We start from the raw sequence: 14,931 nt of genomic DNA on the forward strand, positions 1-14,931 counted from the left end.
CCTGTCCCAGAGGTAAGTGGATGGTCATAGGAGTGAAGTCTCACCCCTGAGGACGCTGAGGCTACTGACATCCCAGGAGATGGCTTTCTCTGAGGCGGCTCTTTGGCAGGCAATGTAGCGATCCATTTCTTCCCATCTGAGTCGGAAATGGAGGATTTCCTCTTGGATGGCTGCAGCGAGCAGTGGGTCGGCTGATGACTGAGCTGAGGTGAGAGCCACGTTAGAGAGATATCATGGCTGGGTCCAAAGCTGGCTGTAAAGAACTCTCCATGAGGAGAATTTTCAGTCTGAGTTCATGGTCCTTTTCAGCCTGAGTAGTCAAGCTGATGCAGTAGGTGCACTTCTTGGGGGTGTGGCCCTCATCGAAGCAGTGAATGCACCATGAGTGACCGTCGTTCACAGGAAAGGCCTCCAAACAAGAGAGGCACCTCTTGAACCAGGGGATCCTGGCATACTTCCAAGGGGGAAAGCTTCCAATCGGGGAGGATGGGAAACAGGGAAGCGTAAGGTAACAGGGAGGGAAGAGTAACTAAAAGTTGTTTTTTTTAGGGGGAGAAAATTAATGGAAATGGCTAATCACTACTAATGTAACTTACCTTAATGAGAGTATCTCTAAAGGTTAAGGAGGAAGAAGGGCTCTGATCCGGATTCTGTCCCAGACCAAAGACGGTTGAGAAGGAACTGAAGGTGGTTGGACTGCACAGCACTATATATAGATGCTGCCCACAGAGTGAGATGGGAGAAGCGCATGTCCGGCCCAATGGGCAATGCTACCAATCTCTGATCCCAGGCGCAGCACCTACAGTGCAGCATCCACAGAGACACTACTCAAAGAAGTCATGTTACCCATTTTCATACATGGGGAGGAACTCAAGACATTCCTTTTGAGGAAAGGATAGATATTAGTTTTTAAAAGGGTATCTTAATTTACCCTGGCAGTGGCTCTCCCTGATGAGACCAGATACAGCTGGTGAGGGACACATTGCAGGTAAGAGTCACATGGTGCACAGTGTCTGATTAATCTCAGCCCTGGCAAAGAAAAGAGACCCCATCAGATCACTTGTGTTCCAGGCCTGTTACCTTCGCAAATCAATAGTCCAGTGCAGAAAAGAGCTGTGGAAGAGCTCTCTCACTGTGGACCCTTACAAAATCCTAGAAATGCAGGGCTGGAAGAGACCTTCAGAGGTAATTTTGTCCAGCCTCCTGCACTGAGGAAGGACTTGCTTATTGACGGAGCACTTTTGGAACTTCAGATTTGCATACTTGCCTGTTCCATCATGCTAGCTGGGGGCAGAGAGACTAAAATAAGGAGTGTTGTGAGGGCTCTTAAAGGGGGAAGCCACACCTTTAGCTGGGGAAAGTGGAAAGAAAGCCAGTTTGGCAACAGGTTGGTCCCAAAATTCTATGAGCCCCTGAATATCCTGAAAACAGGAACACACATGTGACTTCTCTCTGAAGATGACATTTGTTTAATTGATTTTTTGGAATTCTGCTCTTCTGGAGAAAAACTGACTAGACTATTTTAATCAATCAAACTAAGGCAAATGGAAACAGTAAAAGTGCATATATGATGAAAAGTTAGACTGATTTTTAAAATGTTCTATTTTAAAAATTTAAGGTGATATTAGTAGAACAGGTAAATATATTTGCTGAAAAATTGACTTCTCACCTAGAAATATTTTTTCCTCTTCAAACCACCAGTGGAGTTCCTCGGGGATCAGTTTTGGGACCAATCTTATTTAATCTTTTTATTACTGAACTCGACACAAAAAGTGGGTGTGCGCTAATAAAGTTTGCGGATGATACAAAGCTGGGAGGTATTGCCAATTTAGAGAGAGACCGGGATATCACACAGGAAGATCTGGATGACCCTGTAAACTGGAGTAATAGTAATAGGATTAAATTTAATAGTGAGAAGTGTAAGGTCATACATTTAGGGATTAATAACAAGAATTTTAGTTATATGCTGGGGACGCATCAGTTAGAAGTAACGGAGAAGGAGAAGGACCTTGGAGTATTGGTTGATCACAGGATGACTATGAGCCGCCAATGTGATATGGCCGTGAAAAAAGCTAATGTAGTCTTGGGATGCATCAGGCGACGTATTTCCAGTAGAGATAAGGAGGTTTTAGTACCGTTATATAAGGCACTGGTGAGACCTCACCTGGAATACTGTGTGCAGTTCTGGTCTCCCATGTTTAAGAAGGATGAATTCAAACTGGAAGAGGTACAGAGAAGGGCTACTAGGATGATCCGAGGAATGGAAAACCTATCTTATGAAAGGAGAATCAAGGAGCTTGGCTTCTTTAGCCTAACCAAAAGAAGGTTGAGGGGAGATATGATTGCTCTATACAAATATATCAGAGGGATAAATACCAGAAAGGGAGAGGAATTATTTAAGCTCAGTACCAATGTGGACGCAAGAACAAACGGATATAAACTGGTCACCGGGAAGTTTAGACTTGAAATTAGACAAAGGTTTCTAACCATCAGAGGAGTGAAGTTCTGCAATAGCCTTCCAAGGGAAGCAGTGGGGGCAAAAGACCTATCTGGCTTTAAGATTAAACTCCATAAGTTTATGAAGGGGATGGTATGATGGGATAACATGATTTTGGCAATTAATTGATCTTTAACTATTCATAGTAAATAGGCCCAATGGCCTGTGATGGGATGTTAGATGGGGTGGGATCTGAGTTACTACCGAGAATTCTTTCCTGGGTATCTGGCTGGTGAATCTTGCCCACATGCTCAGGGTTCAGCTGATCGCCATATTTGGGGTCGGGAAGGAATTTTCCTCCAGGGCAGATTGGAAGAGGCCCTGGAGGTCTTTCGCCTTCCTCTGTAGCATGGGACACAGGTCACTTGCTGGAGGATACTCTGCTCCTTGAAGTCTTTAAACCACGATTTGAGGACTTCAATAGCTCAGACATAAGTGAGAGGTTTATTTCAGGAGTGGGTGGGTGAGATTCTGTGGCCTGCATTGTGCAGGAGGTCAGACTAGATGATCATAATGGTCCCTTCTGATCTTAATATCTATGAATCTGTGGTCAAAAACAACTGACCAATAGAAGTTTTGAATGTGTTTATGACTGTATAGCACCTTGAGCTCTGGAAAAGCTTTTTTGATACATTTGAATAAATACATTCAAATACATTTTAAAGAGAGTTCAGTTTCCTTCTGAATTTTTAAATCATCAAGTTAAATCTTCTGGGATCTCAGCACATTTCCAGTAACTATAAATTATACACAATGTAATTCTTCCAGTTAATATTTTCTTTGCCTCAGATTTTTTTTAAATCTCAAGTACAATTACTATATATTTCAGTCAAGAGCTACTTTTTCCCCTGTGAAAATTTTATTTTAAATTCAAAAATCTCTATACAATGTTATCTAATTAGTTACTTAAAATATTTTCATGACTGGCAGTACAAAATAACTTAATACAGCTAAAGAAAGAGCGGTCAAGCTTATGCTGCACTGAATTCACAAGCCTCAATCAGAAATAAAGTCTCTCTGGACCAGTGATACTCAGACCTCAATGGTTCAGGAGCCAAAGTAGCAATCAACATTACCCAAAAAAGCCACAGTAGAGTGAATTTGTTTCATTTACTGTAGTACTATATATTCATATTTAAACAGTATGACGGGAAATATTTTGTGTGTGTGTGTAATTATTCTCATAGCAAAATAACTTACCAAATATTATTATTGTATCAACTACAATTGGTTAACAACACAGTAAAAGCATCCTGATTGGTTAATAATTAAAGCACACAGTGTTTTAATATTATGTGCTGCAGAGAACTGCAGGAGACACATAAAAGAGCCACTTGTGGCTCAGGAGCCTCAGTCTGAGTACAACTGCTCTGGACTGAAACTTTCTCAGGACCAGTGCTCTCTATTAATTTATCATTCTGTTTGAAGACCATGTTCTAACAATTCTTTCTCCTTTTTGTAGTTTTCATCAGTCACTCTGTTAGCCAAAAGGTTTTGAAATTTCTGCCTGCTCTCCAGCAAGCCCATTCCCTGCCTCAAACTCAAGGCAATAATAAAAACACATGGAAGCAGGGATTCAATGCTCAACTGTTACATTCAGCTGCAAGTATTTTTCAGAGGACTACATATGACTAATTGCTATGGCAGGAATGAGTACAAATGGGCAGCTAGCTTTAGGAGAAATAAGGGTCACATGCCGACCAATATGGAAGAATTTAAAATAGCTGTACTGAAGGAAATCACCTTTCCACACTGAAGAAGTGCACAATGAGAATTAGGAATTCTAACATTTGTAAATAAATAGCTAAATAAGGTAACAGAAAATCAAGGAACACATTAAAAAAAGGTAACAGGTTCCTGTCTTTGAATCCCTAGCATTAATTCTTCAGGACCTGAAGAAGGGCTGTATGTAGCTCGAAAGCTTTTCTCATTCACCAACAGAAGTTCATCCAATAAATGATACTACCTCACACACCTCATCTCTCTAATATCCTGGAACCAACACGACTACAACAACAGTTCAGCATTGTAAGATAAAACTGAAGTTTGTGTAAAAGTAAAGAAGGGTTTTGTAAATGGAGAAAATGGTATTCCAGAAGGAATAGATAGATTAAAGCCACAAGCCATATTCAGAGTGACCCTAATTCCCAAATTCCAGCCAAGGAGCACTGAATGCTCCCTTAGTCTAGCTATAGCAATGTCAATTGCTAACAGAGGGAAAACCCATACTCAGAACTAAGCTACTGTCTTTAGCACCACAACATTAATAAACCTAAATTCAATAAATTTACCTTTCTTGCAGCGTGGATGTCAAAAAATGGTTTGTTTCGAACACTGAATGGTTCCTGTGCTTTGTCAATAAGACCATTCTTCATCTTTTCATGCCGTGGAAATATAATCTCTTTTTCTATACATGCTAGTCGAATGTTAAAATCACATTCTCCAACTGGCTGTCCCTGCCAAGTTAGACAAAAAATAATATAAAATACCTAAATGTTTATCAAATTATGATTAGACTGAAGTTTGCCTTACAAAATATTTAAAAACAAAATATTTATAAATACACAGATACACTGATTATCATCAAAACATAACAAAATATACATATTCCTGTCAAATTTCCCAGCTTGCACATATTTCTCTAGGGCTAAAGAGGTTTGATGCCCTATCTATCCAACGATAGCTTATTTTGAAAAAAATGTCCTGCTAAACTTGTGTGTTCAAGAACTAAGAGACCAACTAATCTAAAATTGATGATTTAATAAGCATAGAATTGTGTAAGATAACCATAACAGTATTTTTAATACAGTGCTGTTTTAATATTATTTAGTCCACTTTGTTCATAATTGTTAACGACAACTAGCTGACAAGATAACTTGCAAAGCTAACTCAAACCCTTGCTTCATGTGTATTACAAACACCTTTTGTACCAAGAAGTAGAGATTAGCATTTTTGTTATAGAAAATGAAGTTGAACACATTGTAGATTAGAAAATCTGCACACACAAAAAAATAGTGTTCCATAAGGACAGCAAAAACTAGTAGAATAGGTTATTGCTCAGTCATAAAGGGTCCTAAAGTTCTTGTTTAATTCTCAGGTGTTAAACTGTGGCCTTTCAAGAGCTGAAAGATATTACGCATTTTATATCCTTCTTTACTCTTTTGGTGTAATATATCAGATAAGTAAGGCAGTTAAAAAAAAAACACATCTGGAACATTAATAATTATAATGTGGTTTGTTATATTTAGAGTACTAGCAAGTGGTAACTTACTGTAGCTGCCATTAACTGAATAGGAATAGATTATGTAGAAATGTAACGCTAATTTTAGAAATGTTAATGTCAATTTTATAGCAATACAAGACATAGTTCATGCTTTAGCATTATTATGTCCAGAGTCTAAAATATTTGAGACTTATTTTGCCAAGTCCATACCCCATTCTGCCTCTTCCTCCTTCACTTTGAAAAATAATGTACATTTTTTCACAAACTACCCCTGCAAAATTTCCTTCATGCAGTGAACAAGGCACAAAAATTTGTCCATAAACTACAAAACCTTTGGAAAGCTATAAGCAATGAAAATAGGAAACTGGAATACGATAGGAATAGGAAACCAGAATAGGAAACTAGGACAGAAAATATGTTGTCTCTCTATAAATCCATGGTACGCCCACATCTTGAATACTGTGTGCAGATGTGGTCGCCCCATCTCAAAAAAGATATATTGGAATTGGAAAAGGTTCAGAAAAGGGCCACAAAAATTATTAGGGGTATGGAACAGCTTCCGTATGAAGAGAGATTAATAAGACTGGGACTTTTCAGTTTGGAAAAGAGATGGCTAAGGGGAGATATGATTGAGGTCTATAAAATCATGACTGGTGTAGAGAAAGTAGATAAGGAAGTGTTGTTTACTACTTCTCATAACACAAAAACTAAGGGTCACCAAATGAAATTAATAGCAGCAGATTTAAAACAAATAAAAGGAAGTATTTCTTCACACAATGCACATTCAACCTGTGGAACTCCTTGCCAGAGGATGTTGTGAAGGCCAAGACTATAACAGGGTTCAAAAAAGAACTAGATAAATTCATGGAGGATAGGTCCATCAACGACTATTAGCCAGGATGGGCAGGAATGGTGTCCCTAGCCTCTGTTTGCCAGAAGCTGTGAATGAGCGACAGGGGATGTATCACTTGATGATTACTGTTCTGTTCATTCCCTCTGGGGCACCTGCATTGGCCACTGTCGGAAGACAGGATACTGGGCTAGATGGACCTTTGGTCTGACCCAGTAGAGCCATTCTTATGTTCTTAGAATAGCAACATTTATTCTTTTTTTTAAAAAAAAAAAGGGACTATCAGAAGTGGCCATCTTTGTGATCAGCAGAAGTATCACCCAATTCCCAAATCAAAAGGCAGATATAGGAGCAGAAGGAGAACCTAAACTATTAAAGAGGGAAAGATTAATAACCATTTCTCAACAAAAATATGAGAGGGATGGCACAGCATCAACATGAAAGGAGCATTTGTCATCTCATTTTTCTGATTATTTTTTTCCATTTTAAATGACAGCCTAGTTGAATTAATGAATAGTTAGGGTAGGGAAAATTCTAGAAGCAAGAGTGAGCAACACTCTCACATTATTCACTTCATATAAGGCAGGCTATAGCTGTGGGATCTAATTTTAGGCACTGGCACTCAAAAAAACTACCACTCCATTATTCATTCAAACCAGTCTGTGTGGAGCATACATGAAAACACATCTACATAATGACTGACCTTGTCCACTCAGAGGAAATTTAATGGTTAACTAAACACAGATTTATTTTCTATTTACAATTTGTGAAAGTACAGGGCATCACCACCTTGATCTCTGCAACAAGTTACGGAAGAAAAGACCTGATTCTCAATGAGTCTTTTCTGGTTACATATTTTGAAGTTCAAAAGTTGAAGTCCATTACCCTATTAGTCTGCTACTTTTCCTAAAATGACTTCCCTGCTCACTCATCTCTAACAAGAACTTCAAAAAACTAGGTTTAACTAATATTTTAAATCTTTTATCCTGAAATAAACAGGAAACTGTGTTCACACAATTATTTTACAGTTAATCATTTAAAAGGGTTTTACAGTAGTGGCATAAATTGTTTTGAAGCCATTAGTAGCTAGCAATTTCAATTCTTTTATTTGATTCCATATGAAATCTTCTAATCACCTAATTCTCTCTGCCGTAAAGAATCCCTTTCCTTCTCACACCTACTCTGAAGTAATTATCTCCCACAGTTCTGACACTAAAATTTTTATTTCAAAGCTAGTTACGGTACATTACCACTGGTTTCCTTATATAAAGGTCAAAGCTAGACTGATGTAAGAGTCTATGTGGTTCAGAAATCATGGGAAATAGCTCAGAAATCATTCATCAATCACTCAAGTAAAAAAATTGGGATGGGTTTCACTCAATGAAAGCATCCACTTTGAGAAAGGAACAGAAAATTAGCATAATTCTGAATTTAAATCAAGGACATATTGAATTCAAGTAGTGTTGAGAAGTACCAGAGAGAAATACAAGACAGACATGTCCCAGACTGATCTTAAGTCTCCAAATGATAACACCCAATTTAAAAAAGAAGACCCCAGCTTTTAGCAAAAAATAGTTAGAGGTAACATCGCCTGTAATAAATAACTTGGAAGAAAAACTAAAACTTGGAGATTGTGTAAATTCCCTCTTACAGTGAGAAAGAGATATTTTAAAACTGTTTTCCAAAAATATATAATGTGTTTTAGAATCCATTCTGGACATTTAACACTTGACATGCCTCATTAGACATGTATCAGATTTTTTTTTAGACCTATAAGTATCTGAGTACCTAAAATGACTTCAGGATTTTGCAAGTTCTGATAATTTGTGAAGGGACGTTGTTATTGGTTCAGTGCTGCTTGATGATATGGCACTTTAGCTGTGTTTTAACGTGTTAATTAAAAAGGTTTTAAATTCTAGTGCAGACACTACGCACTTGTTTTGTTCCATGAAACAAATGTTTGTTGTGATAGTGTATTTTAGGGTTAAACACAACTAGCAAGAAACATTTTTGTTTATCTACACTAGAATTGGCAATTGTGTTAGCATGGGTTAATTAGTGTGTATTAAACCATGAATAAAAACTTAAGTTGAGACATGCCCCCAGAGAGAAAAGAAGTCTACTGAATTAACACCTCTTCCTAGCTAAGGCCTGGTCTACAAAACAAGGTTAGGTCGAATTTAGCCGCTTTAGGTTGATTTTATAATGAATGCGTCTACACAACCAACCCCGTTCCGCCGACCTAAAGGACCCTTAAAATCAACTACTGTACTCCTCCCTGACGAGGCGAGTAGCACTAAAATTGACCTTCCTGGGTCGAATTTGGGGTAGTGTAGATGCAGCACTGTGCAATTCGATGGTATTGGCCTCTGGGAGCTATCCCAGAGTGCTCCAATGTGACCACTCTGGACAGCACTTTCAACTCTAATGCACTGGGTTTCCTCAGGTACACAGGAAAAGCACTGGGAACTTTTGAATTTCATTTCCTGTTTGGTCAGCGTAGTGAGCTCAGCAGAACAGATGACCCAGAATGCAGTCCCAGAATCACAAACGAGCTCCAGCATGGTGCGAACGGGAGACCCTGGATTTGACTGCTGTATGGGGAGAAGAATCTGTGCAGGCAGAACTCCGATCCAGCAGAAAAAATGCTGATATATATGCCAAAATCCCACAGGGCATGGTGGAGAGAGGCTACACCAGGGATGCACAGTAGTGCCACGTGAAAATTAAGGAGCTCAGGCAAGCCTACCAAAAGACAAAGGAGGCAAACAGTCACTCTGGGTCAGAGCCCCCGACATGCTGCTTCTATGATCAGCTGCATGCCATTCTGGGGGAGGGGACCCCACCAGTACCCCAACACTCTCCGTGGACACCTACAAGGTGGCAGCCTCACGCAACATGAATGAGGATTTTGTCGCTGAGGAGGAGGAGGAGAATGCACAGCAGGCAAGCAGAGAATCCGTTCTCTCCGGCAGCCAGGACCTTTTCCTCACCCTGGAGCCAATACCCTCTAAGGGCCTATTGTTCCTGGACCCTGATGGCAGAGAAGGCACCTCTGGTGAGTGCACATTTGTAACGACACTACAGGGGGTAAAAGCAATTGTGTTTAATGTTTGATTTGCCCTGAACAATTGGGATGCATTCGTGGCCAGTACAGTTAATGGAAAAGTCTGTTTATATGTCTGGGAATGGAGTGGGAATCCTTCAGGGACATCTCCATGAAGCTGTCCTGGAGGTACTCTGAAAGCCTTTGCAGGTGGTTTCTGAGGACGGCTGCCTTATTTCGTCCTCCATGGTAGGACGAAAGGGCATTTTACCATATCAAGCTAGTAGCAAGTGGTCTGGAATCATTGCAGCACAAAGCATGGCAGCGAACTGTCCTGGGTTATGGTCGCATTCATGCAACATTCGGCCTTTATCTTTCTCTGTCAGCCTCAGGAGAGTGATATCATTCATGGTCAGCTAGTTGAAATAGGGCAAGTTTTGTAGGGGAACAGTAATCCCCTCTCTGTTTGGTGATCCCTGACACATTAGACCCCAGGCATGCTGTGCTGTTTGCGCTTGGCTAAAAGGGATCATCCCAGAGAATAGCCACGCTGGAACAGGGGTGTGCTGCACATCCACCCCAAAACTGCAGCCCCTCCTTTTAAACGGCAACCGTAGCCCCTCCTTTTAAATGGCAAACACAACTGGCATTGGTTGCTATGGGAAAGGAGGGCACTGCAGTTTTAAGCCATTCCCACATGTTATGAATGCAGAAGAAGCCAACCTCACAAACCATTTTGCTTACCATGGCTGCCTGCAAACCAAATTCTGTTGCCCAGCCGTTTGTGATATGTCACCATACCAGCAGGCACTCAATAAATATAAAAGGCAAAATGCAACCTTGTACCTAAAACACATGTGCTGTCTGCTGTGCATTGCTTGATTCACTGTGAAAGAGTCTCCCTTTTGTTCTCAGGAATGTATCTTCTCTGAACTCTCCCTTTTTTTTACCCCTGCAGCTGCAAATGTTTTTGTGCTCCCCGCACCAACTCTGACCCTGAGGTTATTGCAGATTAGAAGGCAAAAAACACGCACTAGCGATGACATGTTTTCAGAGCTCATGCAATCCTCCTGCACGGATAGGGAACAGTTGAATGCATGGAAGCATTCGATGGCAGAGGCCAGGAAAGCATACGGTGAGTGTGATCATAATGCACAGGAGAAGATGCAGAGGCTAATGGGGGAGCAAACGGACATGATGAGGCATCTGGTGGAGCAGCAGGAAAGGCAACTAGACTACAGACCCCCACTGCAGTTATTGTGTAACCCGCTGCCCTCCTCGCCACGTTCCATATCCTCCTCACCCATATGCCCAAGAACGTGGGGGGGAGGCTCCTGGCATCCTGCCACTCAACTTCAGGGGATGGCCCAACCAACAGAAGGCTGTCATTCAAACAGCTTTGATTTGTAGTGTGGCTACAAGCAATGTGGCCTTGTCCTTCCCTTCTCCCACACCCCACCCCGTTATCAAACCCTTTGTACACCCGGGCTTCCTTTTACTAGTCAGAGTTGCCAATGATCTCAAGTTTTTTTAAATAAATAAAGAATGAATGGATTCAGAACAATAGGGACTTTATTTCCTGTGCCAGCTGTGGTCGAAGGGGGGAGGGGGACTGACTTACAAGGAAGTACTTTCACCAAAGGGGGCGGCTTTGCATCAAGGACAAACACACACAACTGTCACACCGTAGCCTGGTCAGTCAGGAAACTGTTTTTCAAAGCCTCTCTGATGCACAGCTTCGGTGTGCTCTTCTAATTGTCCTGGTGTCTGGCTGTTCAAAATTGGCCACCAGGCAATCTGCCTCAACCTCCCACCCCGCCATAAACGTCTCCCACTTACTCTCAGAGATTTTATGGAGCACACACCATGCAGCAATAACAATGGGAATATTGCTTTCACTGAGGTCTAACTTACTCAACAAACTGCACCAGTGCCCTTTTAAATGCCCAAAGGCACATTCTACCACCATTCTGCACTTGCTCAGCCTATAGTTGAACTGCTCCTTACTACTGTCCAGGCTGCCTGTGTACGGCTTCATGAGCCATGGGAAGGCCGGGTCCCAAAGGATAACTATTGGCATTTCAACATCCCCAATGGTAATCTTCCAGTAGGAGAAGAAAGTCCCTTCTTGCAGCTTTCCAAAGAGCCTGAGGTTCCAAAAGATGCGAGCATCATGCACCTTTCCCGACCATCCCACGCTGATGTCGGTGAAATGGCCCTTGTGATCCACCAGTGCTTGCAACACCATTAAGAAGTACCCCTTGCGGTTTATGTTCTCTTTGGCAAGGTGGTCCAGTGCCAAGATGGGGATATGCGTTACATCTATCGCCCCACCACAGTTAGGGAACCGCATTGCAGCAAAACCATCCACTATGCCGTGCAAATTTCCCAGAGTCATTACCCTTCTTAGCAGAAGGGTTTTGATTGCTCTGGCTACTTGGATCACAGCAGCCCCCATGGTAGATTTGCCCACTCCAAATTGATTCCCGACAGACCAGTAGCAGTCAGGCGTTGCAAGCTTCCACAGGGCTATCGCCACTCGCTTCTCATCTGTCAGGACAGGTCTCATCTTGGTATTCCTGAACTTGGGGGGGGGGGGAGAAGGGGGGTGAAGGGGAAGCAACTCACAAAGTTCCATGAAAGTGGCATTCCGCAGTTTCGCAGCCACTGGGAATCATCCCATACCTGCAACACTATGAGGTCCCGCCAGTCTGTGTTTGTTTGCCGGGCCCAGAATCAGCATTCCACTGTATTAACGTGCCCCAGTGCCGCCATGATATCCCAATTGCCACATCCCGTGCTTTCAGGAACGTCTGAGTCCATGTCTTCCTCACAATCTTCCCCGTGCTGGCGGCCCCTAGCTAGGCTCTGTACATACTGCAGGATAATGTGCGAGGTGTTTGCAATGCTCACAAAAGCAGTGTAGAGCTGAGCAGGCTCCATGCTTGCCATGCTATGGCGTCTGCATGGATAACCCAGGAAAAAAGGCATGAAATGATTGTTTGCCGTTGCTTTCAAGGAGGGAGGAGGGGAGACTGACGACATGTACCCAAAACCACCCGCGACAATGTTTTTGCCCCATCAGGCATTGGGAGCTTAACCCAGAATTCCAATGGGCAGCAGGGACTGTGGGATAGCTACCCACAGTGCACCACTCTGTGAGTCAATGCTAGCCAAGGTACTGAGGACGCACTCCGCTGACCTAATGCGCTTAAGTGGGGACATGCACAATCGACTGTATAAAATCAGTTGCTAAAGATTGACTTCTAATTTCGTAGTGTAGACAGGCCCTAAGCTTTACTAACGTGGTGTAACTCTGTATAATTGTACTGAGAGATCACAGTGCAAGGTGCTATGGTTGTAGTACTTTTATTAACACTGTTTTGTTTTTATATAACCCCCAATCCCCATCAAGGAGAAAAAATTTACTAACGTAATTCTTCAGGTAGGAAGTGGGGAGGCTGAAAGTTGCTCTTCATCAAGCCAAACAACAGATGAATGAATGACACATGGGATGGATTTAAATGGGAGACTATAACTTTATTAATTATACCTCAGAAAGGGACACTATACTTCCTTTCCCCTGCCCCGTCCCCCCCTTCTCACATGAGCCATTTACTGGTTCCAGTGAAGGTTACAGGGCTTCAATCAGAAACCAAACAGTAACTAAAAGTAGACTATCCCCGATCTACCCCATGGACTCAGCTCTGTTGTGAAACTTCTCTTCTCCCCTCCCACTTTCCCTCCGCCACCTAAAAGGGGGTGTGAAGACAGAGGCCACCAGGCGGTGGGAAGCAGAGAGTGCATCAGTCTGCGAAGACATCAGGCTCCTCCCTGCTCATGAGTGCTAAGTCCAACTGCAAAATGCCATATCTCATTTACCTCTGGGCCTTTTAGCCTTTACCCACTCTGGACACCAGATAAGGGAGACACCAGCAACTCACATGGGTACACCTCACACCCACCAGGCCTGGTACCCATCTCCTGCCTGACCCAACCCCTGGTCAAGGAGCCAAACGCCAGACCCAGCATTTGACAGATGAACTCCATCACACCTAAAAGAGCTCAGGACCATTGTATCAGATATGCCTGTGTTATCACAGTCCACCCCAACTTCCATAATTATCCTGGCTACCTCATGGCTCACAATTTTTCACATCCTGTCAACATGGGCTGACTCAGTGGTCCCACCCACCAAATTCATCTTGTGAACATCTCAAACCAAACCAACTGAGCGCAAGGCCATAACTGCAGAATCAGCTCCCTCTATATCCTAATCCTTAAATTTAATCCAGTGCAGTCCACAAAAATCATTTTTTGCCCAGGTGAATAAGCAGGACATCAGGTGAGTACAGCTCAGCCATCACTGCATGCAGCAGGGACATGAGCTGGCCCCAGCGCATGCCCCTTCTGCCATATCATCAAAGGCAAATGGCATCAGCTTTGAAGCTCAGTTGTGATACATATTCTGATGTGGCCTTGTGTGTTCAATGCACAACAAAATGCCCCCAGATACAAACATCAACCCTCCCTCCCAATGTCTCCATCTCAAGCAGGGATTGTATTCCGATGCACCCTGTGTCCATCAGCTGACCTTTCCTCTCTGGCACATGGAAGCTGTTCCTCACCTTGGATCCCTGAACCACAACTTGGTATACGAGGTGCCCTTGCAATTGTGCGTGGCTAGAGACTGTTTAGGCAGTAGGATCTGTGTACCCATCTGCCAGCCTGTGGGTATAAAATAGATATACTGCTCCCTCCAAGAAGTGGGACTTCCATGAGAGCTTGGCTGGGTCTCATATGCTATCCCAGCTGCCCAGTCCCCATCACCCCTTCTATAAGGCCCTGTTCCCCCTGCCACAGAAGCAGCAGCTCCTACTCTCTCCCCCTTAACTGCAGCCAACTGACTTCTGCCACCACTGGCTGCACAACCTCTGCCACCCTGTCTGCAGGGGCTGTGGAGACTACACAGGTCCATACATGTTCCACCTACTAGTCTGCCCCATTCCTCCCCAATGGGGATGCAATTACACACCCACCCAGAACAGAAGGGAAGATGGGGAAGAAACTTTCAGGCATGGAAGCTCCCTGTATCCTTGCCCCACCACTAGAGCAAGCTGCCACTATTGCTGCTAGGGAGGAAGGGGGGGGGAGGGTCAGTCCCAGCCCAAGACATGAGCCCATGTGGAGAAGATGGGCCTTCTGAATCAAAGTTCCCAGAATATAAAATCCTTTCAAGCCTTTGTTACTACCTGCCCAAAATGTGCTGGTTCTTTTCCCATGCCTCCTCCAGTGTTGTCCAATGTTTTCTTGCT

The 14,931-nt window shown here is 42.8% G+C and overlaps 1 protein-coding gene across 4 annotated transcripts in view; it reads right to left on the reverse strand.

Moving 5' to 3' along the window:
- Positions 1-14,931, reverse strand: part of RNGTT (RNA guanylyltransferase and 5'-phosphatase) — a 436,227-nt gene that overhangs the window by 239,806 nt on the left and 181,490 nt on the right. For 3 of the 4 annotated variants that reach the window (XM_073336687.1, XM_073336683.1, XM_073336685.1), the window contains exon 11: positions 4,789-4,953. The exons of the other annotated variant lie outside the window; for it this stretch is intronic. In XM_073336687.1, coding sequence (XP_073192788.1) covers positions 4,789-4,953 — 165 coding nt within the window. The remainder of the gene's footprint in view (positions 1-4,788; positions 4,954-14,931) is intronic. 4 annotated transcript variants of the gene reach the window in all.

Source organism: Lepidochelys kempii, chromosome 3, assembly GCF_965140265.1.
Source record: "Lepidochelys kempii isolate rLepKem1 chromosome 3, rLepKem1.hap2, whole genome shotgun sequence".
NCBI lineage: Eukaryota > Metazoa > Chordata > Testudines > Cheloniidae > Lepidochelys > Lepidochelys kempii.